Source organism: Rhinopithecus bieti, unplaced genomic scaffold, assembly GCF_001698545.2.
Source record: "Rhinopithecus bieti isolate Rb0 unplaced genomic scaffold, ASM169854v2 scaffold_1558, whole genome shotgun sequence".
In the NCBI taxonomy this organism is placed as follows: Eukaryota; Metazoa; Chordata; class Mammalia; order Primates; family Cercopithecidae; genus Rhinopithecus; species Rhinopithecus bieti.
The window spans coordinates 1532191-1558992 of NW_016803701.1; the positions used below are offsets into that span (position 1 = coordinate 1532191).

Here is a 26802-nt window from a genome sequence, read left to right on the forward strand (position 1 = left end):
ATTCTCATGTCCAAAATAGTATTGCCTAGGTTGTCTTCCAGGGTTTTTATAGTTTTGAGTTTTATATTTAAGTCTTCAATCTATCTTGAGTTGGTTTTTGTATATGGTGTAAGAAAGGGATCCAGTTTCAATCCTCTGCATATGGCTAGCCAGTTATCCCAGCACCATTTACTGAATAGGGGGTCCTTTCCCCATTACTTGTTTTTGTCAGCTTCATCGAAGATCAGATGGTTGCAGGTGTGCGACTTTATTTCCGGGGTCTCTATTCTGTTCCATTGGTCTATGTATCTGTTTTTGTACCAGTACCATGCTGTTTTGGTTACTGTAGCACTGTACTATAGTTTCAGGTTAAGCAACGTGATGCCCCCAGCTTTTTAGTTCCCTGTGAATTTTAAGTTTTTGCTAGTTCTGTGAAGAATGTCATTGATAGTTTGATAGCAACAGCATTTAATCTCTAAATTGCTTTGGCAGTATAGCCATTTGAATGATATTGATTCTTCTGATTCACAAGCATGGAATATTGTTCCATTTGTTTGTGGCATCTCCGATTTCTTTGAGCAGAGTTTTTAAATTCCCATTGCAGAGATTTTTCACCTCCCTGACTAGCTGTATTCCTGGGTAGTTTATTATTTTTATTGCAATTGTGAATGGAATTGCATTCCTGATTTTACCCTCAGCTTGGCTATTGTTGGTGCATGGGAATGTTAGTGACTTTTGTATGCTGATTTTGTATCCTAAAACTTTGCTGAGGTTGTTTATCAGCTGGAAGAGCTTTTAGGTTGAGACTATGGGGTTTTCTAGATATAGGATCATGTCATCAGCAAAGAGCAATAGTTTGACTTTCTCTCTTCCTATTTGGATGTCCCTTATTTTTTGCTCTTGCCTAATTGCTCTGGCCAGGACTTCCAATACTATGTTGAATAGGAGTGGTGAGACAGGACATCTTTGTCCTGTATAAGTGTTCAAGGAGAATGCTTCTAGCTTTTGCCTATTCAGTATGATGTTGGCTGTGGGTTTGTCACAGATGCCTCTTATTTTGAGGTATGTTCCTTTAATACCTAGTTTATTAAGAGTTTTTAACATGAAAGGATGTTGGATTTTATCAAAACCCTTTTTTGCATCTATTGAGATAATCATGTGATTTTTGTCTTTAGTTCTGTTTATGTGATAAATCACATTTACTGATTTGCATATGTTGAACCAAACTTGGAACCCAGGAATAAAGCCTACATGATTATGGTGGATATGATTTTTGATGTGCTAAGTGATTTGGTTTGCAAGTATTTTGTTGAGGATTTTTGAATCAATGTTCATCAAGGATACTGGGCTGAAATTTTCTTTTTTTTTAAGAGTCTCTGCCAGGTTTTCGTATGAGGATGATACTGGCCTCAGAGAATGAAATAGGGAGGAGTCATTCCTCCTCAAATTTTTTGAATAGTTTCAGTAGGAATGGTGCTAGCTCTTCTTCATACATCTGGTAGAATTTGGCTGTGAATCTGTCTGGTCGTGTCTTTTTTTTCTTTTTTTTTTTTTCTTTTTTTTGGTTGGTAGGCTATTTATTACTGGTTCAATTTTGGAGCTTGTTATTGGTCTGTTCAGGAAATCAGTTTCTTCCTGGTTCAGTCTTGGTAATATGTGCATGTGTCCAGGCATTTATCAATCTCTTCTAGATTTTCTAGTTTGTGTGCCAGAGGTGTTTATAGTAGTCTCTGATTATTGTTTGTATTTCTGTGGGGTCATTCGTAACATCCCCTTTGTCATTTCTGATGTATTTATTTGGATCTTCTCTCTTTTCTTCTTTATTAGTCTATCTAGTAACCTATCTTATTAATTTTTTTCAAAAAATAAACTCCTAGATTTGTTGATATTTTACCTGGATTTTCATGTCTCAGTCTCTTTCAGGTCAGCTCTGATTTTGGTTACTTCTTGTCTTCTGCTAGCTTTGGGGTTCGTTTGTTCTTGCTTTTCTAGTTCTTTTATAGTTGTAATGTTAGGTTGTGTATTTGAGAACTTTCTTTTTGATGAGGGCATTTAGGGCTATAAATTGCCCTCTTAACACTGCCTTAGCTGTGACACAGAGATTCTGGTATTTTGTATCTTTTTTCTCATTAGTTTCAAAGAACTTCTTGATTTCTGCCTTAATTTCATTATTTACCTAAAAGTCATTTCAGGACCAGGTTGCTTAATTTCCACATAATTGCATGGTTTTGAAAACATTTTTAAGTCTTGATTTCTATTTGTATTGTGCTGTGGTCCAAGAGTGGGTTTGGTATGATTTCAGTTCTCTAGCTAGCATTTGCTGAGGATTGTTTTATGTCCAATTGTGTGGTCAATTTTAGAGTATGGGCCATGTGACGATTAGAAGAATACAGACTGTGTTGTTTTTAGGTGGAGAGTTCTGTAGAGGTCTATCAGATCCATTTGGTCTAACACTGACTTCAGGTCTTGAATATCTTTGTTAATTTTCTGCCTTGATGATCTATCTAATACTATCAGTGAAGTGTTGAGGTCTCCTGCTGTTATTGTGTGGGAGTTTAAGTCTCTTTGTAGGTCTCTAAGAACTTGCTTGATGAAGCTGGGTGCCCCTGTGTTGGGTGCATATATATTTATAATAGTTAGCTCTTCTTGTTGAATTGAACCTTCTACCATTACCTAATGGTCTTCTTTGTCTTTCTGTATTTTTGTTGGCTTAAAGTCTGTTTTGTCTGAAATTAGCATTGCAAGCCTGCTTTTTTTTCTGATTTCCATTTGCTTGGTAGATTTTCCCCCATCCTTTCATTTTGAGTCTATAGGTGTCACTGCATACGAGATGGCTCTCTTGAAGACAGCATACCATGGGGTCTTATTTTTCTCCAGCTTGTCACTCTGGTACCTTTTAAATGGGGTATTTAGCCCATTTACATTCAATACCCATTCACTTCATTTATTTTTATCTAAATTACATATGCACATAGTTTAAAGAATCAACAGATAAATTGTTTTTAAACGCAATAAAGCAGTTCTCTGCCTCTCTAGACATTCTCCCAGATACTCCTCCTAGGAGAAAACCATCTTCTACTCTTAATTCATTCTTTTGTTATTTATGAAAGTCTCCGGGAGTTTCTGGCCTGCTCTTGTCTGTGCTGATTGTCCACATGTGTCAGTTTCATAGCACTGTAAATCTTGACTTTCACCTCACTATCAACTTGGGGATTGCCCGGTCTCTGTTTGTGGAAACTTGTTTCCTGTATTCTCTATCTTTCTCTTTCTTGGTTTACTTTGTTTTGGTGGAGTGCAATTTCTAGTACTTTCCTGAGAAATTTGTAGCATAACTAAACATGTCTTTATTATCTATCCTCACACTTGTTTGATATTTTGCCAGAGTACAAAATTCTATTTTGGAAATAATTTTCTCTATTGCCTTCTGACTCCCAGGGCTCCTGTTGCTAAAACCTAAACATTTTAATTCTTAAGTCTTTGATTTTTTTCTCCTCTCTGGAAACTTCCAGAATTCTTTACTTTGTCCTAAGGTTCTAAAATTTCACAATGATATGTTTAGATGTACCTCTAATTTCACTCATTGTATTCAGCACTTGGTGAGCCTGTTAATATGGAAACTCAAGTCCTTTATTTCTAGACAATTCTCTTGACTTATTCATTGAAATTTCCTCCCTGCTGTTTCCTCTGTTATTACTGCTATTCTAATGCGTAAGATTTTCTCTATGGTCCATTTCTTTGCCTTTTTACTTTACTTTCTGGAAGATAATTTCAACTACTAAATTTTTTCTTTCTGAATGTTCCTGGTTTAAAAAAACAGCACCCTATTTTCTTGTTTCATGATAGAAATCTCTTATCTCTCATAAATACTGATAAGTGGTTTTGTGTTCTTCCCCTTCATTGTCTCATTGTTTTTGTCTTTTTTTTTTTTTTTCATGTTACAGACTTTTTTTCACATCTCTGATAACCTGCTCATATTTGAGTCAGGAGACCTAACAGATGATTGGAAATTTGTACTACTGAGGTTGGACTACTTCCATACAACCCTTATATAAATATCGTTTGCTGTCCTCCAGCTTAGAAACCTCCTCTGTTATTCTCTATAGAGTATCAAGCTCCAATCTTCCATGGGAGGGTGGGAAATCCCCAGTTTAGCTGAGTTGGGGAAGTAATCTGAGTATCTAACTGCTTTTTAAACAGCCTTTCATCTATTTTCTGTATTTCAGCCCCTTCTCTCCACTCCTTCCCTCCCTCTTCCTAAAGTAGATGATGCTGCCAATTTCTGAGCCTGTGGGGAAATAAGAGTATATCTTGGATTGATTCTCAGTTTTCCTCATTACTGACTTAGGAATTCAGCTTTCTCAGCTTTGATAAGTCATGTGCCACACATCCATTTGCTTTATACATAACAAAATATTGTTGCGATTGTCTCTTCTCTCTTTCTATGCCTCCCTGTGGATATAAGAACTCTAAAAAAAGATCCATTTGTTATCTTTTTAGTGGGATTTCATAAGGGAGCAAAAGTAGATGCATATATTTAATACACTGATTTACCAAGAAGTCCTCATTCATTTTCCAAACTCTGTAAGACTTTACTGACCAATCTAAACTCTAGTAATCACATAATATTCTTCATTCAACTACTTTTTGTCTTCTTTTTATCTCTTCTCTGTTAGAATTTACTCAATCGCCTCTATAGACTAGATTATATTTCTACTTACTAACATGTACGTTAATTGAAAATGGAAGGAATCCTAAACTGCATTCCTGAGAAGTAAGATGACTCAGGTTCTTACAGAATGGTTAGATAATTACCTGCAGTTTAATGTTCTTCCTTGCTGCACAACTAAAGTAGATGTGATTTCACCATCGAGTTCTCCAAGCCTTGGGATATTGCCAATATTGGTACACAAAAGGTAACCACAAAGCACATCCCTGTATCAAAAGATTACCAATTACTTCTTTTCCCAAAGATATAGCAAACCATGTATAGTTAGAATAATCTCCTCTCATTTTAGCATTTGGTTTTCATCAAGTATATTATCTACGCATATGCTAAGCAAAATAAAATAAGTCCAAATTAGTGTGCCACCTGCTCTAAAAAGTGTCTTCTCTGAAACTCTTATTAATGTACCAAAATCTCAATTGTTTTCTAGCTTTTTCTTTACTGTCTATTAGTTCAAGTATTTAAAGAATCCATCAAATTGGCTTATTTTATATTGAAATCTCTTTTCCCATAACACAATACTGGATATACTAATCTATTTCTTCTTCTTCTTCTTTTTCTTTTCCATAGAGTCAGGGTCTTACTCTGTTGTCCAAGTTGGAGTGTAGTGGTGTGATCATGGCTCACTGCAGCCTCAAATTCCTGATTCAAGTGACACTCCTGCCTCAGCCTCCCAGGTAGCTGGGACTACAGGTGTATGCTACCAGACCCAAGTAACTTTTAAATTTTTCACAGAGACAGGGTCTCACACTATGTTGCTCAGGCTGGCCTTGAATTCCTGACCCCAAGCAACCTCCCTCCTCACCCTCCCAAAGCACTGGGATTATAAGCATGAGACGCTGTGCCCAGCCAATCTTTTTTAAAACTTGGTAACTGAATATTTGGATGAGCATTCTTCTGGAATACAGATGTTTTTTCAACCTGTTGTCCTAGAATTAAAGAATAAATTATAGACTCCATTTAGTTTATAGATGCCAACTACAAAGGTTCATTATCCTTTCTTCAATATAGTTCACTACTTCCCCAACTACTACATATGATTCTAATTTAACTTATAAAATATCTTTACTGTTGTTAATATTATCTTACGTATTATTTATATCCAACACATTTTAATTATTAGTAGAGATAACAATAAACATATTTTTAAAATATCTTGTGAAGAGTAATTAGTAAGTCAGCAAGATTATATACAAAAATATCAGACTTTACCAGATGGAGAAAAAAGAAAATTAGAACCTATATTTTCACCAACATAGAAAAGAACGTACTATCATTGTTTACAAATGCTTTTAAAATTATGTCATCATTTTACTGTATCTATCATAAATAAAATGCTTTCTCAACAGAGAAGAAATATTCAAAACTTTTTTGAATATCATTTATGTATACGAACCTATGTAATGTAGAATATACAAAGAAAATTAGATATAATCTTCATTCACAAGAAAATTATACTCTAGATGAGAAGATAAATCACACACAAACATCTTATAAAACAAAATCAGGAACAAATAAGTACAAAGGGCTGTGGGAGTTCAAAGAAGAGAGAGATTATTTATTTCTAGAGTAAATCAGAAAGAAATTTATATATAGAAAGTGTTTTGCAAGCTGGGCTTTGAAGAATAGATATATTTTTGGCTGATGATGGTATGAGTTAAAGGGTGCTTCTGGAGGATTATAGAGGATAAATATAGGCATGGAGGTAGGGACATATTAGGAATGGTAAGGTTTGCTAGATTTGGAAGAATATAAATGAAATGACAAAAAGTGTCAGTTGGGGACAATTGTGGAATAGGTACAGTGCCAAGCTAAGGTTCCATTTAATTTGTTAACAAGACTATGACATTCAGCAAAGCGGTGAAGAGAGAGTTCTGAAATCATATTCTCCAAATTCTAATTCTGCTTATTATTACATCCCATATACATGCCTTTGGGCAAATTAACTGTGTCTCAGTTTCCTCCTCCATAAAATGGTAGGACTGCCATAAAGATTAAATGGCATAGCTTATGCAAAGTGTGATACAGTGCTTAACACACAGTGTTCACTCAATCAGTGCTGGGTACTGTTCTCACTATTAATTAGTCATGTGGAACCAGTGAACTTTCAACAAATAATTGACAGTAAAAAAGATCCAAAAGATTATTCTGATAATAGTACACTAGGGAATGCTGGCACAGAAAACTGTTAAAAGAATTTTGTAATAGTTGAAGGATTAATATAGGTCTTAGTTCAGGTAATGGCAATAGGAATGTAAGTGAATACATGAATTAAAGACAAATGGTGGCAAAGCAAAGGGAAGATTGAATGTAATTTGGCATTTGGACAATGTGTAGAAGAAAGGATCACTTTAAGCCTTCTAGACAGAAGGACAGTGAAATATTGAGACCTTTGGCAAAAAGGGGGTGGTTTGGGAAAGTTAGAGCCAGTTATTTCAATTCAATAGCACTCAGTGCATATTCTTGTGGCTTTAAGTTCTGTTGCTTTTGAGATGCTAAACGGTGTCTTCTAGGTAAGAAAATCCTGAGGTGGCTGCAAGTATGACCTAGCCTTAGGAAAGAGGTGAGAACACATGTCAAGATTTGGAAGCCCTCTGCATAGGTGATGCTGGAACACTGGGAAGAGATGAGGTTAAATTAAGGAGGCAAGAGCACACTTTGTGTGATGCAGAAAACAGAAATTTCCCATTCACTCAAAAAAGTACACTTGTAATTGACCAGGGGATGAATTCTGGGCTGACTTCTCCACCTCACCGTTTGTTGCACTGTATCCATGTATCTTTGTCTTTCCCACAGTTACCCTTCTCCGTCCCTTCGATATTCAGTTTCTCATAGCAATATTTGTCTGATGCTGTCACCTCTAAGGCAGAAAAAAATTTTCTATCAGTGATGGAAGTAACATTTGGCTGCTCAAAATCTTTGCAGAAAAGAAAAACTGTAATATAAGGACTTTTCATGACTACAGTGTTATCAATTCCAAAAATGTTACCAATGGTTCACAATTTTACCATGGATCATATATATCCATGACTCAGGTTTTCATTAAAGCTCATTTGAAATTTAGAAAGCAAATATATTTAGATCTCTGTTGGGACTCAGGCTGTAGGCTACAAAAATCAACACTCCTTAGAATTTGGCTAATAATTCCGGCAGATCATGAGGTGGGGAGATCGAGACCATCCTGGCCAACATAGTGAAACTCTGTCTCTACTAAAATACAAAATAATTAGCCGGGTGTGGTGGCATGCGCCTGTAGTCCCAGCTACTTGGGAGGCTGAGGCAGGGAAATAGCTTGAACCCAGGAGGCAGAGGGTGCAGAGAGCTGAGATCACGCCACTGCACTCCAGCCTGGGAACAGAGCAAGACTCCATCTCAAACAACAACAAAAAAAGAATTTGGCCAATAATTAGGGAAGGCAATAACAAATAGTTCCTTGAATATATACTCCATTCTTTAATCTCAGTGCTAAATATAATACATGAATTTCTCATTCAGCATATTTTATTAATCATAAAGACAAGTTTATTAAAATAGTTATATCCTATAATTAGATTCAAGAAACAGTGGTACAATTTCTACCTTGCTCACTACTTCTTAGCAGCTATCAAAAGCAATTTTACTTCACTTTAAGACAAGCTTGAATTCATGTTAAATCTATGGAAGTCAAATAACATTTTGAGGTACATCAGTATCTTTTTCAGGCTTTTATCTTTTCTAAAACCAGTGATGGTTGATAGAATTATCTAAGAATTAGGACGAAATGCAAACTAATCAAAGGATAACTGTTGGTATTTTTTTTAAAAAAACAACTAGTTATGTTGGTAGTTTCTTTTCCTACTTCTTGTTGTCAGCTACTATTTTTGCTCAAGTGGATAAAACAAAAATCATATCTTTTTTCAGAGTACAAACCTGCCTGACCAAATGGTTTCCCATCCCAATGTTTCCAATTGCTTAAAGAGAGCATACACTTCCCCTCCTAAAAGGATTGTGGCACTTACTTATAACAATTAAAAGTATCATCATTTTATAGCCTTTTTTCTACTACAAATTGTCTCCTGAAACAGTTTAAAACCAAAACTGCTTCCAAAAGTTTGGGCTAGTAGGACTTCTAGAAAACAATACATTACTCAACATTTAAATAAACATTTAAATAGAGTATAAATCTAAATGTTACATATTTTCCTTTGAAAATCTGACAGACTTTAAAGGCTAAAACATTAACATTTCTTTCTGATACAGCAAAGCCACTTCAGCAGAAGTTCATCTCTAAGTAGGAAAGCCAACTGGAGTTTAAGAAAAACATCCAAGGAGGAAAAAAATGACTCTAGATAAAATGCTGCTGTTCTAAGTTAAGGACGTCCTGTCCAGGGTCCATGTCCATCCCACATGGTTGTGTAAGCTTTAGTTAGCTTCAGGGCACTCAGCTGAAAAGAGTATACATGGAGCTGAAATCCAGGTTTGCTCTAATCTCTAAGCTGTGCACCCTGGCATGGGCTTCATCTGCCTGGCAGCAAAGGCACTTTCTGTCTCGTCCACAGGCACTGCCAACTAGCAAGATGTGTGGGGCTGTCTTCTCAAAGGGGTGCCTTACTCTCATTTCCAGAAACATGCCTCTGCTAAGACCTGTGGTAGCTTTGAGAATCCCCCAGTCATAAAGTGGTCAAAAATTTACTTCCAGCACACATGTCCTTGAGAAGTCTGCCTGATATCATGCTTTAACAATGATCCAGCCACACTATTTACTTACTTTGCCCCCAGATGTATTTGCATTGTCTATCCCTGGTTTTGCATCTTCCTCCAAAGCAAGTTCCCTAAAACAGAAAAGCGAATACCCATTAGCGATGCAATATCTGCTTATGTCAGATAACTGAAAAAGAAACTATGATTGGGAAAAATAATAGATGAATAGTAGAAAGGCCTTTTAGCTTCAGAACTGATTATAAACATTTAAATTGATCTTCCTATTTTGATAAGATTTCAGTATTCCTTCTACGCTGGTACATGTGAAAAATATGGGTAACAATGAAGTGACCTACCTGAACACCATCACATGAATATCCATCCATTTTATGAATATTAGGGGCACACTAGGAAAAACAGAACAACTATGAACGAAATGCAGTGCAAAATATAAGGCTGAGCTAAACCCTTTAATGTTTTCATTTTTAAAAACATATTTATTAATATGGCTAGTCCCTTATACCATCTATAAAACAAAATGTAAAGGAGGTCAAGAGAAAGCAAGTGGATGTCCTTGAAGTCTGAGTATTTGGTAAAAAATAAATTTAAAAAATTAAAGAGAAAGTAAGAGGAAAAACAATGGCTACACTTGACCCTGAAAATATGAATCTACCAGAGGCAAAAACAGTTAATTACATAGCAGCAAATAAAAAGAACTGACTACAATAGACTCAATTGATGATACATTTAAAAGCATCTTGATTCATACAGATATACTATTTTTCAGAGCAAGAAAGCTAAAGGAACAAAACAAACATAAGGAGTAAGTCTGCATAGATGGAGCAATAACTACAGTTTCCTTTCTTTTGCCATGAGAAGAAACATAGTGCTTATACTGAAAATAATGACTTTCAAGCTGAAGTCCACTTTAAGAATGTCAGAAAAGGACATACTTTATAATCCTACTTTTTTCCTTGCAGCAATTATGAAAAATTATAAGGCATTATTGAATGAGTATAAACAGAGAGCAAAGTGTGCAATTATGTTGCCTCTTTGTCTTCTGGTGATATCATGTGCCATTTTGCAAAAACAGAATATCAAGAGAGGAAACTGGCCAACAGAGATGGAAGTGCGGCAAAGAAAAGTGATGACACCAGAAGTAAAATGCAAATTGAACTTTTAAATGGAGTTATAGAAAAAAATTGCTGACTGTGGGAATGTCAATACTGCTGTCCAAGAGCCTCTAGACATGCAACCAGAGGAACTTGCTGAAGGAGGACTTAATGACATTGGTGAATAAGGTGATTATGACATATAGGTGATGATGTCCCAGAGGGCGTAATGCCAGCAAGAAACTTCACATTCACATCTTCACATCTCTCAGGGATATCTCATGACTTTGAAAGCACAAAGAATAAAATGTTGAAAGCTGATTCAAACTTAGAAAAGAGTGTGACAGTTCAACAAGGCATAGAAAATATGCTCACTCTATATCATAAAGCTTATAAGAAGGCAAGCTCTATTCAAACTACTCCTAAGGTTTTTACAAAGAAATAAAATCCTTTAATTCTCAATGTTTCTCTTTTAATGTACAGATGCTAAATAAATATTATTATTTCCCCTTCCTATCCATTTAAAACCAGCAGTAAGAGAGTTTTTAATAATCTGACAGCATTTTTTGAAGGCTGTAAAACAACTGAAACATTTTCCTTTGATTATTAAAATGACTTTGCATGGTCTCAGCTTGCATGGTCATTTTTACGGTTTGGCACTACCCTTCAAAGTGAGGACAGTCTGTATGTACACTGACCATTTTGAAATCTGTGAACCCCCACCAAAGTTTATTTAATTTCTCTAGCTTGTCTGTCTATAACTGAGTGCTATAAAACTCAAGAGCAGCTATTAATGGCTGAGGCGATACAAGCTGTAGTAGGTAAGAGTCAAGAGAAAGAAAAGAGTCCTCTCTAAGAATCCAGTGTGTTTGTGAGTCCCTGCCTCCACTGACTTCTTGTTCAATCAGCTGAAGAGAAAGAGTTTTTTTGTTTCTTCCTTTACTAAGTAGACAAAAAGAAAATGCCTTGTACTGCCTACTTAGTACAAAAACAAAATAGTTAAGGCATGCAGGCAGTCTGAGGTTAGTTCAACATTAAGACAAAATTATGTTCAACATCTGCTCAAGCTTCAATCACTGAAACTTAAATTCCTAAAAAAAAAAATAGAGAAATGATGTGAAAGAGACACGAGCAACTTGTTCATTTACACTTCTCTTTGAGGGTCAGTGTACTAAAGATACCCCCACTTTTTCCCATAAGGTTTAGAGCAGTTATTTTGTAAATTACCTGGCTTGAATTTCCTGAGCATGTTTCACGAATATCACAATCATTTACTGCTTCCCGGCACACAGTGCCCATAGGCTGAAACTAAAATGAACAAAAATCAATGTGTGAAACTGTAGGGAGGAAAAAAAAAAATCTTACAATATCATCTGAAAAAAACAAAGTGAAAATTGTTTGGCTAGAAATACCTTAAACTACTGCAAGATGGTAATCTGTCAAAACCACGGTAACTGAAAAAATTTTTAATAGTTTTAAGAAACAGTTTATTGTGTATGATGTAATTTCCATGGTCATTATACATAAGCTTTATCTAAATTCCACAAGACAGACCAGTTAGTCCAGGTTCTAGTAATTTTNATATCATCTGAAAAAAACAAAGTGAAAATTGTTTGGCTAGAAATACCTTAAACTACTGCAAGATGGTAATCTGTCAAAACCACGGTAACTGAAAAAATTTTAATAGTTTTAAGAAACAGTTTATTGTGTATGATGTAATTTCCATGGTCATTATACATAAGCTTTATCTAAATTCCACAAGACAGACCAGTTAGTCCAGGTTCTAGTAATTTTTCTGTACAAATAGCTTTTGAATTTACTCTTTACTCTTCATTCTCACTGACACTTTAATCACATTATCCTTTTTTGCCTTATCTACCAAGAATTTAAAAATCACATTTTGGGTTGAACCACAAAACTTAGATTTTCTGACAAAGCTATTTCCTCCCATGTTTCTTCTACCCTTCTTCTCACCTGCCTCATTTTTACATGGATTTAGATCTTGGTCTTTTATTATTTTCTAGTGTTTCTATTATTTATGTCTTTGTATAAGCATTTTTGTTTTTCTGTTTTCCATCATCTCAAATACTTCTTGCAAGTGTGAGAATTACACAAATGTTTAACTTCATTAGATTAAAAATGTGAATTGCAGGAGTACTCATTAAAACGAAACAGACCTGAGATATATAGTTAAAGTACTTCCCCTTCCCTTCTCAATCCTTCTCTTTTACCTCTCAAAATGTTAGCATTCAGGGCTGGATCCTTACATGCTTTGTCTCTGCTCACCCAAAGGCACATGTTATTCTGCTTTCTCCACTTTCTAGATAAGCTTTATCTTCTCTAGCTGCTCAGAACCCTGCAGGCATTTGAGTCTCCTGCTGTTCCTAGAACATGCACTGCCCACTATAAACTCCGATCTGGATTTCAACAAGTACTTTTTTTAGATCCAAACAAAATATGTATTCACTCATCCATTCATCAAATATTTAATAACATGCCAAGCACTGTTCTAACTACTGGGAACTCAATGGAGAACAAAATACAAGAACCCTGCTCATAAAGAACTTGCATCTTAATGTGGGTTAAAAATGAAGAAATACGAAAATTTAATTTCACATGTTTCTCTTCTTCCTTGGGACTGAGGCAAGTGACGATTTTAGAATATCTAGGGTAGAAATATGAGCAAATTTGGGGTAGTTTAGAGGAGTGCATTAATGTTCAAGAAGTTCCAAGAAACTTCTAAAAGAAAGAATAGTGAGGCAGGATTTGAACTAAGTGCTAGGATACAACGGTATATAAATCAACCAAAATCCTTGCCCTACTGGAACTTGTATTATAATGGGAGAAGAAAAGTAATAAACAAGTAAACAAGCACTCTTTAACAGCAGTGCTCTGCAAACTGTGGGCCATGGGTCAAACTTCACTGACTGCCTATCTTTATAAATAAAATTTTATTGGAACACAGTTATGCCCATTTGTTTCTGTATCTTCAGCGGCTGCTTTCAAAGGCAAAGCTGAGCTGCAACAGAAACTTTATGACCACAAAGCCTAAACTACTTACTATCTGGCTCTTTATAGAAAAACTATGCCAATGCTGGCTTATAGATACACTATTGTAAATACCTGTAGAAAAAAATAGAGATACACGTCTTTTTCTTCTATTCTCCCTCCTCCATTCACTGTCCTGCCTCTGGCTGCCCTAGGAGTCCAGAGTGTCAGGTGAGAGTTGGGGAGGATGGTAAAGAAAGTGGCAAAGAAGATCTCACTTGACTCTTGACTGATACAGCTATAACTTACTTTGAGGGAGAGCAATCATGTCATTTTATTTTATGTATTTTAATTGTATTATTTTTCTACTTGTTCCTTGAAATAATTATATCACAGGGAGCCTAGTTGTATAAATCAAAGGGAAACAGTGTAATTAAACACATTTTATAGATGGGGCGACTTAAAACACTGAGGATTAAGATAAATGATTCAGGATCTCTTGTTACGGCAGTGGAAAAAGTTGACAGAATAAACAGGGGTGGTAGCCAAAATCAAAGAATGTCTTTCACATTTGGTTTAATCTTCTTTTTTACAGAGTGCTTTCAGAGATCTCTGCCAGTGCCTGCTCCTCTTAAAAAGCTGCCAGGAGACACAGTGGTAGAGTGGAAACAACAAACTGCTAAGAGCAGATCTGGGGTTTAACTGTACATTTATTCCTTACTGGCTGAGTGAGCCTGTGTAGAGGTTATTTAACTTCCTTGAGACTGAGATTGTTTAATTATAAAATTCAAGACAATAATGCCTATCCCAAAAGTGTGCTTGTGAGCATTATCTCAGAGAGTGGTCTCAACCAGGGGTGATTTTACCCGCAAGGGAACATTTGGCAGTGTCTGGAGACATTTTTGGCTGTCCCACCTAGGAGGGGTGCTGCTGGCACCTAATGGGTGGAATACAGAGATACTGCTAAATATTCTACAATGCATAAGACATACCCTTACAACAAAAGATTATCCAGCCAAAAATATCAACAGTGCCAGAGTTGAGAAATTCAGATATAAGACGATAACTGAAGTCCTTAGCATAATCTCTGGCACACAGTAGATACTCACTATATAGTTTCATATCCCATCCTCCTTTAACTCATTAAAGTTAATCAGTAAATTATCACTAAGAGAGTCCTGTGCATAGTTATTCACTCACTCAACAAATATTTACCGAGAATGTATACCAATTACTGTCTAAGTGCCCGGCTCTGCTCCATGAAATGTACAGAGGAAAGTGAGAGACAGATAGAAATAATGTAGACTATTATACCAGATTTTATATGAGAAAACAAGAATTAGATTTCTTCAGAAGTAAGCCTCAATTGTTAGTCTTGATGTAAAGGCTTAAATATTTGGAGATAGGTATGAGGATGCTGCTGGGAGGATGAAAACATAAAGTGTGTGAAAATGCATTCTAAACTTTCAGGACCAATAATATATGCATGGTATAATCATGTCTCAAAGTACTCCCTTGCTTCCTCAGCAGCTAATGTAAGAGATACACCAAGCTGAGCAACAAGAAAAGATCTACTGAAAGTCTCCTTGGCTTTACCAAAAAAGGCAAACATCATTTAAACATTAGTAACACCTGGTTTCATTTAATGTGCATGCTCCACAGGAAGTATGGAAAGGACAGCCTCTGAAGATTAACAGGGCTCAGGCCCTAGTTCCCCAACTTACTTGGTGTAAGACCTTGGGCAAACTACTTAACCACTACAAGCCTTAGTATTCTCATCTGTTAGATGGGAATAATAACAAGCAACTACACCACACAAGACTTTGTGAGGATCCTGTAAAGCACCTGGCGCTTAGTCATTTAATATGTATTAGATACTATTTTTGTTATTAGATTATATGTACCCAGCCTTAACGATTTAATCAAGTATGTTCTTTTTTTTCTGTCAAATGATCATTAACATTTATTTACCTTGCACTTTTTACAGCAAAGACCGTCACTGCATTGAGCGTCTTGAGTCAAGGTGCATTTCTTACAACACTCTGCTCCTTCAAGGGAACATTCCTAAGGAATATAAACATTTTCAAAACATCAGAAAATGGTGTCACTTTCCTGAAAGTAACAGGATTTTTTCTAAAATAAATGTACAAACTCACAATAATTTTTCTTCCACAAATCCTATAAAATTTCCAGGCATGACACTTGCTCCATACGTCTCAGTGTGTGGACCTGGAATGACCCTCAATTACCTTGAAAATATCACCAAAACGACCAGAGACTTACGGCCGGGGTTCCACAGTCACACTCCTCTCCAGTTTCAATGAAGCCATTGCCACACTCAGGAGGATCAAGAAGCTGTAAGGAAAACCAAAAAGTGAACTAAAATATAGAAAAATCAACATCAAAGACTTTGAGAGACCATAAGTGCCATACCCAAACACACCTGCCCTGCCAGTCATTCTAAAATATAGTTTTATTTTCCTAAACTAGAAAGCATGAACTCAGAACTTGGAACTTTAGAACACAAGTGTCTACTTCTGTTTCCTTTTCATATTCAATATACATAGTATATAGTTTACCTATATATTTATATATATAACATACATATCACATAGGTTCTGGTAAATGTCATCAAAATTAAAGATGATCTAACCATTCACTAAAATCAAGCTAGACTCTCTCCTGAAAATTCATTTGAAACCAGAAGCAGGGGATTTGGAGTCAGATGTCTAGATGAAAATCTTGGCTCAAGTACTTATCTTGGGTAAATTACTTAACATCTCAGAGACCTTAATATCTAGAACAGGAATAATAATAATAATAATAGTTGTCCATTTACATCAGAAAATTTTTGAGGATAAAGTTTAGCCATCTGTGAAAAATGCTTTATTACTATATCTCCTTCTGATACAGGAAACTATTTCATAGACAATGAGAAAAGCATCAAAAAATTAGTATATCCATTGATCTACTTAATATAAAATACACTTCCTCCTATTAAGATAGTTTTGCAGCAAACTAAAATTAAATTTTCCCCAGAGATTGAAGCAAATTTTGACCTGTCCAAGTGTATGTTTTAGGTCTGTTTTATTGTTTAGCTCTTCATCAATTTTGTTCTCTTTTGAATATAATGTATCCTATGGTGATAGGTAAAATTAGTAAATAACCGTTATATGCCAGATACATAATATTAATTCAAAAGCTAATCAAAGTCTACATATCATAAAATGAAAATGTACACACACCAGTAAACAGATGGACATACACATGCACACATATACTTTCATAACTAACTAGAGGAAAAAAAAAACAAAATAAAGAATATATACAGCAACAACAAAACCCACTTGATTTTAAATATTCTCTCTTCTACAAATGAGTCAACTTTTGTCCATATTTCATTTTTGGTTAAAACAGATCATAACAAATAAAAAACAGTCAAAATGGAAACTTATCCAAATGAAAACCACACTTATTCTCTTACTCTGGGTTTACAATAATCAATTATTTTGGTAAAAAGACTTGAACTGTTTAGCATTTACGGCAGCAGTGACACAGTTCAAATATTCTTTCCAATCTTTTGAAGAGCCTTAAAATTGTCAATTCGCTTTTCAATTCAATTCAGTGAAATTTCTAAATTTCACTGTAGTGAACAGAAAATTAAACCAGGTAAATTAAATTGATTTCAAAGGCAATGGTGCATATCCCTGTGGTGCACAGAAGCATTTCACAGTTCACATAATTCACAAGGACAAAGCATTTTTTTTTAACATGCAAAGTCTTCAAAATGCAGGAGGAAGACCTTCTTTCTAGTCAGTAACCAGAGAATGAACTGCAAGTTGTAAAAGCCTGTGACAAAGTCCAAGACCGTCTTCATTTCTGCTTTAGAAAGACTTGCTTTTCATATTGAGAAATACTTGTAATTTTAACATACTGCTCATTCAGAAAAGCAGTGATAGGGAGTAATGAGGGTAGATATGCCCCCACATTCTACCTGTATGAGTTGTGATTAGCTAACCAAAAAAAAAATAAGCATCAAGAAAATAAAAAAGAAAAGTAATAAAACCATTTTTGTAAACTAACTCTGAATCATCACTTGGCTATATAAAAAGAAAGTGGAAATTTTTCAGACAGCAAACACTGTTATTTCTACCTGCTTTCTATTCCCATCAGAATAGCCCAAAATGCCCAGCATTAAAGCTGACTTTGAATATTCAGATATATAGCATATCTAGAATATGTACATATAGGGCAAGTTGAAAAGCTCTCTAAGATTCAATAGTTGAAAATGTATATTTATAATATTTTATAAAGGTTGATAATTAATATTATAAACCTTAGTAGCCACACTTATTACCTTAGAAGGTTTGTTGAAAAGGCAGGCACCACCTCCACTATTCAGGAAGTCATGATACTCTTCAACATTACACTGGGTGAACTTTTTAGGAAGATAATAGCTATAAAAGAGAAGAAAATCAATAGCTGGGTTCAACTCATCTTTCTCGTTTGTGAATATGTCTGAAAACTGAACACTTAAAATTGTATATTACTCTTTAAAATGAGGGAATAAAGTCTACTTATGTATGACATTTATATTCAATCTATAAGAGTTTTGTTCAATTAATATTATTTCTAAATTCTTCATTTGGTGACTAATAGTTACTGTGGGTTTTTCATTATTTGCGTGTGCATTCAAGTTAAATCAAGGAGAGTTGGGAAAAATTTATTTCATAATGAGTCTTCCCTAAATATTAAAACTGAGCTAGAATCCAAACTGCAGAGCATTCCAAAAAATAACTGACCTATAATATAAATGTGTCAGGTCTTAAAGAAAGAGGAACTGTTCCAGACTGAAGGAAGCTAAAGAGACATAAAAACGAAATGTGATTCCTTTTGTTACAAATGACAATATTCAAACCTGGGACAATCTTGAATGAAGGCTAAGAATTAGATACTTTTACTGGTTGTATAGTGGTTATGTAGGAGGATGTACTTCTATGTAAAAAATGCAAAGTCAGGTGTTTAGGAGTAATGGCATACTAAGCAATTTATGATCCACCAGACAAAAAGTTTCTTTGTTATTAATCTTGCAACTCTTCTTCAGGTTTGAGGTTTTTTTTTTTAAAAAAAATGTATTCTTAAAAAAAAACTAATAAAAGGCCAATAGAAAAAAGATCTTGATTAGAGAATAATTTGGCAACATGCATTAAGAATCTTCAAAAAGAGCACATCTTTGGATCTAGTAATTCTACTTTTAGAAATTTTTCTTGAGGAAATAATTAGCTATGTGCACAAAGATGTAGGAACAAAGATATTTGTGGTCACACAATTTATAACAGGAAATAACAAAAGCATAACCTAAATGTTCAACAGTAAGAACTGTTAACTAAACTGTGATGTAGTAATAAAACAGAATACCATATAGTTATTAATGATCACAGTGTTGAAGAACAGGCTCAGAAAAATGCTGACTATACAGTGTTAAATACTGAATTAAAATACAGCAGTATTTTAATATCAACCAAGGTTATCACTGGAGAAAAGTCACCAAAATTTTATTTTCTATATTTTTAAAACATTGTTTTACATTGAGCTTTGATAAAAAGGGAAAAAAGAATGAGTAGATTTATAAAGTTTCCCAGTAGCCTGCAAAAACTGTCCATTTATATCCCTACTTTTTCTAAGCATAGTTAATACTTTGTTATCAATTAATGGGATTTATAATGATTATTTACCCTAAACTCATTTCTAAAGTGCTTCATGCTAAACTCTCCAAATAAAGCTGTCTTGGGTTTAAGTTGTCTGAACTCCCTTACTTCCTTCACTTCCACTTCCTATAAGCAGATGAGGAGGGTTTCCAGATGCTACAGGAATTTAATCAACTTGAACAATCAGCCTGTTTTACAGCCTCCTGCCTTGCAGCCTGCTCTTTCCCACACTTTGTACAGAATGTGGTCACCTAGTCAGCTGGAACCAGCTCCGGACAAACTCTGACAAATTATAAATGAACCCAAGTAAACTTTCCTCATTACCATGCTAAAGTCTCCACCATGGGAGGAACTATAGCTTCATTACTGTAACTTGAAACCTATGTGCTGACATAATGATTCACTGTATCTGTACCACTGGGACCCCTCCTCTACATGCGATGACACACTCTCTCCCCATCCACCTCCCCATAAAACCCTCCTGTTGCTTTCCCTCAGGAAGACACTCGGCTATAGAACACTCCCAGAGCTCTCTTTACTTGTGACTAGTAATAAAACTCCCATTGATCAAAACCTGTGTCTTCTTTTTTTTTTTTTTTTTTTTGAGGTAGGGAACTCACTCTGTTGCCCAAGCTGGAGTGCAGTGGTGTGATCTCCGCTCACTGCAGCCTGGACCTCCTGGGCTCAAGTGATTCTCCCACCTCAGCCTCCTGAGTAGCTGGGACTACAGACATGTGCCACCATGCCCAGCTAATTTTTAAGTTTGTACAAAGTTTCCCCATGTTGCCCAGGCTGATCTCGAACTCCTGGGCTCAAATGATTCTCTCAAAGTGCTAGGATTATAGGCATGAGTGACTGGGCCAGCCAAAACCTGCATTCTGTTGAAGAGTTATTTGTTCTTGCCAGGCAAAGGAACCAGGTTTTTTTCAAGTAACAAATCCTAACAAGACATAAACTTTATTCTTCATTTGAAAGTTTCTTACACATATTGTAGCTGCACCAGACCAATCTGGTTCAACTTTTATGTAATAATGTTATGAATTGTTTCTCAGTTGCCATGGACCCTCAGGTCACATAGCCTGACCATGCTCAGATGAACCAATGGTGCAACCACAGGAGGAATCTAAATGCTCAGCTGAGAAGCAGGAACTGAATTAAGCAGCAGACACGATGATAAAGTTTGGATGTTTGTCCCCTCCAAATCTCATGTTAAAATATGACCCCAATATTGAGACTGGGGTCTAATGAGAGAGTCCCATGAATGGCTTAGTGCCCTTCAAGAGGAAATGGCTGATAATAAGTTTACACGAGATCTGGTTGTTAAAAAGAGTCTAGCACCCCCTCCTTCTCCCCTGCTCACTCTCTTGCCATGTGACACACCTGCTTCCCCTTGCCTTCTGTCATGAGTAAAAGTTTCCTGAGATCTCACCAGAAACCAAGCAGATGCTGGTGCCATGCTTGTACAGCCTGCAGAACTGTGAGCCAAGTAAGCCTCTTTTCTTTATAAATTACCCAATCTCAGGTTTTCATTTATAACAATGAAAAACAAACTAATATACACTGAATGACAGGATCCACTATCCAATCAGATAGAGCTCTGGCATCCAGTCCGATAATGCCTCCTAGCACCACCTCACTGCAAGATCTAATCAGATCATGCCTCATTACCCTATGCTTATAAAACCTGACACAGCCTCCAGCTCAGGGAGACACTGCTTTGGGAACTATCCATGGTATTCTACTTACTTGTTAAAAGTAATAAAATCTCTTTCATTTAATCTTCCTTGGTTATGATAATTAAGTTGATACCCACCAAGTGACCAACCAAGCCACCTGTTTTACAGTAACAATATTACTTCCTTTTTCCTTGCAATGCTTTTACTCCAGCCAATGTCTTTATCACCTTTTCCTCTAATCCATCCAACATATCTCTGCCAGAGTTATCAAATTTAAATAGGTCTTTTTTCAAAGTCCCTCCTTTTATTTATTTATTTATTTATTTATTTAGAAATGGAGTCTCATTTTATTTATTTATTTATTTATTTATTTATTTATTTATTTAGAGATGGAGNATAATCAATTATTTTGGTAAAAAGACTTGAACTGTTTAGCATTTACGGCAGCAGTGACACAGTTCAAATATTCTTTCCAATCTTTTGAAGAGCCTTAAAATTGTCAATTCGCTTTTCAATTCAATTCAGTGAAATTTCTAAATTTCACTGTAGTGAACAGAAAATTAAACCAGGTAAATTAAATTGATTTCAAAGGCAATGGTGCATATCCCTGTGGTGCACAGAAGCATTTCACAGTTCACATAATTCACAAGGACAAAGCATTTTTTTTTAACATGCAAAGTCTTCAAAATGCAGGAGGAAGACCTTCTTTCTAGTCAGTAACCAGAGAATGAACTGCAAGTTGTAAAAGCCTGTGACAAAGTCCAAGACCGTCTTCATTTCTGCTTTAGAAAGACTTGCTTTTCATATTGAGAAATACTTGTAATTTTAACATACTGCTCATTCAGAAAAGCAGTGATAGGGAGTAATGAGGGTAGATATGCCCCACATTCTACCTGTATGAGTTGTGATTAGCTAACCAAAAAAAAAATAAGCATCAAGAAAATAAAAAAGAAAAGTAATAAAACCATTTTGTAAACTAACTCTGAATCATCACTTGGCTATATAAAAGAAAGTGGAAATTTTCAGACAGCAAACACTGTTATTTCTACCTGCTTTCTATTCCCATCAGAATAGCCCAAAATGCCCAGCATTAAAGCTGACTTTGAATATTCAGATATATAGCATATCTAGAATATGTACATATAGGGCAAGTTGAAAAGCTCTCTAAGATTCAATAGTTGAAAATGTATATTTATAATATTTTATAAAGGTTGATAATTAATATTATAAACCTTAGTAGCCACACTTATTACCTTAGAAGGTTTGTTGAAAAGGCAGGCACCACCTCCACTATTCAGGAAGTCATGATACTCTTCAACATTACACTGGGTGAACTTTTAGGAAGATAATAGCTATAAAAGAGAAGAAAATCAATAGCTGGGTTCAACTCATCTTTCTCGTTTGTGAATATGTCTGAAAACTGAACACTTAAAATTGTATATTACTCTTTAAAATGAGGGAATAAAGTCTACTTATGTATGACATTTATATTCAATCTATAAGAGTTTTGTTCAATTAATATTATTTCTAAATTCTTCATTTGGTGACTAATAGTTACTGTGGGTTTTCATTATTTGCGTGTGCATTCAAGTTAAATCAAGGAGAGTTGGGAAAATTTATTTCATAATGAGTCTTCCCTAAATATTAAAACTGAGCTAGAATCCAAACTGCAGAGCATTCCAAAAAATAACTGACCTATAATATAAATGTGTCAGGTCTTAAAGAAAGAGGAACTGTTCCAGACTGAAGGAAGCTAAAGAGACATAAAACGAAATGTGATTCCTTTTGTTACAAATGACAATATTCAAACCTGGGACAATCTTGAATGAAGGCTAAGAATTAGATACTTTTACTGGTTGTATAGTGGTTATGTAGGAGGATGTACTTCTATGTAAAAAATGCAAAGTCAGGTGTTTAGGAGTAATGGCATACTAAGCAATTTATGATCCACCAGACAAAAGTTTCTTTGTTATTAATCTTGCAACTCTTCTTCAGGTTTGAGGTTTTTTTTTTTAAAAAAAATGTATTCTTAAAAAAAAACTAATAAAAGGCCAATAGAAAAAAGATCTTGATTAGAGAATAATTTGGCAACATGCATTAAGAATCTTCAAAAGAGCACATCTTTGGATCTAGTAATTCTACTTTTAGAAATTTTCTTGAGGAAATAATTAGCTATGTGCACAAAGATGTAGGAACAAAGATATTTGTGGTCACACAATTTATAACAGGAAATAACAAAAGCATAACCTAAATGTTCAACAGTAAGAACTGTTAACTAAACTGTGATGTAGTAATAAAACAGAATACCATATAGTTATTAATGATCACAGTGTTGAAGAACAGGCTCAGAAAATGCTGACTATACAGTGTTAAATACTGAATTAAAATACAGCAGTATTTTAATATCAACCAAGGTTATCACTGGAGAAAAGTCACCAAAATTTTATTTTCTATATTTTAAAACATTGTTTTACATTGAGCTTTGATAAAAGGGAAAAAAGAATGAGTAGATTTATAAAGTTTCCCAGTAGCCTGCAAAACTGTCCATTTATATCCCTACTTTTCTAAGCATAGTTAATACTTTGTTATCAATTAATGGGATTTATAATGATTATTTACCCTAAACTCATTTCTAAAGTGCTTCATGCTAAACTCTCCAAATAAAGCTGTCTTGGGTTTAAGTTGTCTGAACTCCCTTACTTCCTTCACTTCCACTTCCTATAAGCAGATGAGGAGGGTTTCCAGATGCTACAGGAATTTAATCAACTTGAACAATCAGCCTGTTTTACAGCCTCCTGCCTTGCAGCCTGCTCTTTCCCACACTTTGTACAGAATGTGGTCACCTAGTCAGCTGGAACCAGCTCCGGACAAACTCTGACAAATTATAAATGAACCCAAGTAAACTTTCCTCATTACCATGCTAAAGTCTCCACCATGGGAGGAACTATAGCTTCATTACTGTAACTTGAAACCTATGTGCTGACATAATGATTCACTGTATCTGTACCACTGGGACCCCTCCTCTACATGCGATGACACACTCTCTCCCCATCCACCTCCCCATAAAACCCTCCTGTTGCTTTCCCTCAGGAAGACACTCGGCTATAGAACACTCCCAGAGCTCTCTTTACTTGTGACTAGTAATAAAACTCCCATTGATCAAAACCTGTGTCTTCTTTTTTTTTTTTTTTTTTTTGAGGTAGGGAACTCACTCTGTTGCCCAAGCTGGAGTGCAGTGGTGTGATCTCCGCTCACTGCAGCCTGGACCTCCTGGGCTCAAGTGATTCTCCCACCTCAGCCTCCTGAGTAGCTGGGACTACAGACATGTGCCACCATGCCCAGCTAATTTTAAGTTTGTACAAAGTTTCCCCATGTTGCCCAGGCTGATCTCGAACTCCTGGGCTCAAATGATTCTCTCAAAGTGCTAGGATTATAGGCATGAGTGACTGGGCCAGCCAAAACCTGCATTCTGTTGAAGAGTTATTTGTTCTTGCCAGGCAAAGGAACCAGGTTTTTTTCAAGTAACAAATCCTAACAAGACATAAACTTTATTCTTCATTTGAAAGTTTCTTACACATATTGTAGCTGCACCAGACCAATCTGGTTCAACTTTTATGTAATAATGTTATGAATTGTTTCTCAGTTGCCATGGACCCTCAGGTCACATAGCCTGACCATGCTCAGATGAACCAATGGTGCAACCACAGGAGGAATCTAAATGCTCAGCTGAGAAGCAGGAACTGAATTAAGCAGCAGACACGATGATAAAGTTTGGATGTTTGTCCCCTCCAAATCTCATGTTAAAATATGACCCCAATATTGAGACTGGGGTCTAATGAGAGAGTCCCATGAATGGCTTAGTGCCCTTCAAGAGGAAATGGCTGATAATAAGTTTACACGAGATCTGGTTGTTAAAAGAGTCTAGCACCCCTCCTTCTCCCCTGCTCACTCTCTTGCCATGTGACACACCTGCTTCCCCTTGCCTTCTGTCATGAGTAAAAGTTTCCTGAGATCTCACCAGAAACCAAGCAGATGCTGGTGCCATGCTTGTACAGCCTGCAGAACTGTGAGCCAAGTAAGCCTCTTTTCTTTATAAATTACCCAATCTCAGGTTTTCATTTATAACAATGAAAACAAACTAATATACACTGAATGACAGGATCCACTATCCAATCAGATAGAGCTCTGGCATCCAGTCCGATAATGCCTCCTAGCACCACCTCACTGCAAGATCTAATCAGATCATGCCTCATTACCCTATGCTTATAAAACCTGACACAGCCTCCAGCTCAGGGAGACACTGCTTTGGGAACTATCCATGGTATTCTACTTACTTGTTAAAAGTAATAAAATCTCTTTCATTTAATCTTCCTTGGTTATGATAATTAAGTTGATACCCACCAAGTGACCAACCAAGCCACCTGTTTTACAGTAACAATATTACTTCCTTTTCCTTGCAATGCTTTTACTCCAGCCAATGTCTTTATCACCTTTTCCTCTAATCCATCCAACATATCTCTGCCAGAGTTATCAAATTTAAATAGGTCTTTTTTCAAAGTCCCTCCTTTTATTTATTTATTTATTTATTTATTTAGAAATGGAGTCTCATTTTATTTATTTATTTATTTATTTATTTATTTATTTATTTATTTAGAGATGGAGTCTTATTCTTGTTGCCCAGGCTGGAGTACAGTGGCATGATCTCAGCTCACTGCAACCTAAGCCTCCTGGGTTCAAGCAATTTTCCTGCCTCAGCTTCCTTAGTAGCTGGGATTAGCTGGGATTACAGGTACCTGCCACCACACCCAGCTAATTTTTGTATTTTTAGTAGAGATGGGGTTTCACCATGTTGGCCAGGCTGGTCTTGAACTCCTGACCTCAGGTGATCTGCCTGCCTCAGCCTCCCAAAGTGCTGGGATTACAGATGTGAGCCACCATGTCCAGCCCCAAAGTCCCTCTTTATCCTACTGGTCAAAACCTGAGTTAGATCCATACTGCCAAAGTAAAAAGTCACTAACTCTTAGTGTAGGACTCTTAGAAGTCAAAGTCTAGTTGAGCCTCCTATAAAGGCCTCTCTGTAAAAGCACCCTCAGGGGTCACAGCCAAGCCCACCCTCCCGCCTACTGCAGAGCTGGGAGAAAGCTCAGTCTATTCTCCAGCACTTGGCAGTGACAGTATACTCCCCAACAGGGAAGGTTTTAAAATATATGAACAGTTGAAAATTTGTGAATTGTTCTTACCTTTATTTTTCCACATCTGACTTCTAACTTGTGAACAGTTCTGTATTCTTAACTATATAAAGCCATATTCCTCTGCCTTAACATAGCCCCTTCAAATATCTGAAGGCAGATATCATGTCTCCCCCCTGCCTCTGCCCCCACAACTTCTGTTTCACAGAATAATATAGCTATTGTATTCAGTGCATCCTTCAAATTTTAATTTTTGTACCTTTAAATAGGACTGAAGGTATTCATTTCAACCCTGCTTTCTAATATTTAGCTGTACAGAACTTCAGAAAGTAGAAATGGTAGGGAATGTACCCATGGGAACAAATGTCCATAATTACTGCTGCTTGGTGATATTTGGCGTAATCAAATTATTGCATCATATCCCATAGTTTTATACAAACGGCTTTTCTCTTACTTGCATCTCTTTAATGTAAGAATTCCAGTGTACACAGCTGTACGTATCTGAAGGTAGCCATTTGACTTCACTGTATATGCTTAATGCTATGCAGATTATCTATTAAACATTTTAATAATCAGGATAATCAAATATACTATGTAGGATTTAAAAGACAAGAATCTCCAGTATGAAATTAATTGTTAAAACTGCAACTATAGAACTTTTATCATTTCCTCTCATTACTAAACAAAAGTACAAAGATTTTGGAGAAATACTTTATTATTATTATTATTATTATTTATTTTTATTAT

At 35.7% G+C, this 26802-nt stretch overlaps 1 protein-coding gene across 17 annotated transcripts in view; it reads right to left on the bottom strand.

Moving 5' to 3' along the window:
- The window catches only part of ADAM22 (ADAM metallopeptidase domain 22), a 267397-nt gene that overhangs the window by 41922 nt on the left and 198673 nt on the right, over positions 1 to 26802 (bottom strand). For all 17 annotated transcript variants that reach the window (XM_017851598.1, XM_017851584.1, XM_017851576.1 and 14 more), the window contains 8 exons: positions 17840 to 17939; positions 15766 to 15837; positions 15454 to 15546; positions 11722 to 11802; positions 9739 to 9789; positions 9450 to 9513; positions 7457 to 7562; positions 4792 to 4911 (listed from right to left, as the gene is read on the bottom strand). In XM_017851598.1, the coding sequence (XP_017707087.1) occupies positions 4792 to 4911; positions 7457 to 7562; positions 9450 to 9513; positions 9739 to 9789; positions 11722 to 11802; positions 15454 to 15546; positions 15766 to 15837; positions 17840 to 17939 (687 nt within the window). The remainder of the gene's footprint in view (positions 1 to 4791; positions 4912 to 7456; positions 7563 to 9449; positions 9514 to 9738; positions 9790 to 11721; positions 11803 to 15453; positions 15547 to 15765; positions 15838 to 17839; positions 17940 to 26802) is intronic.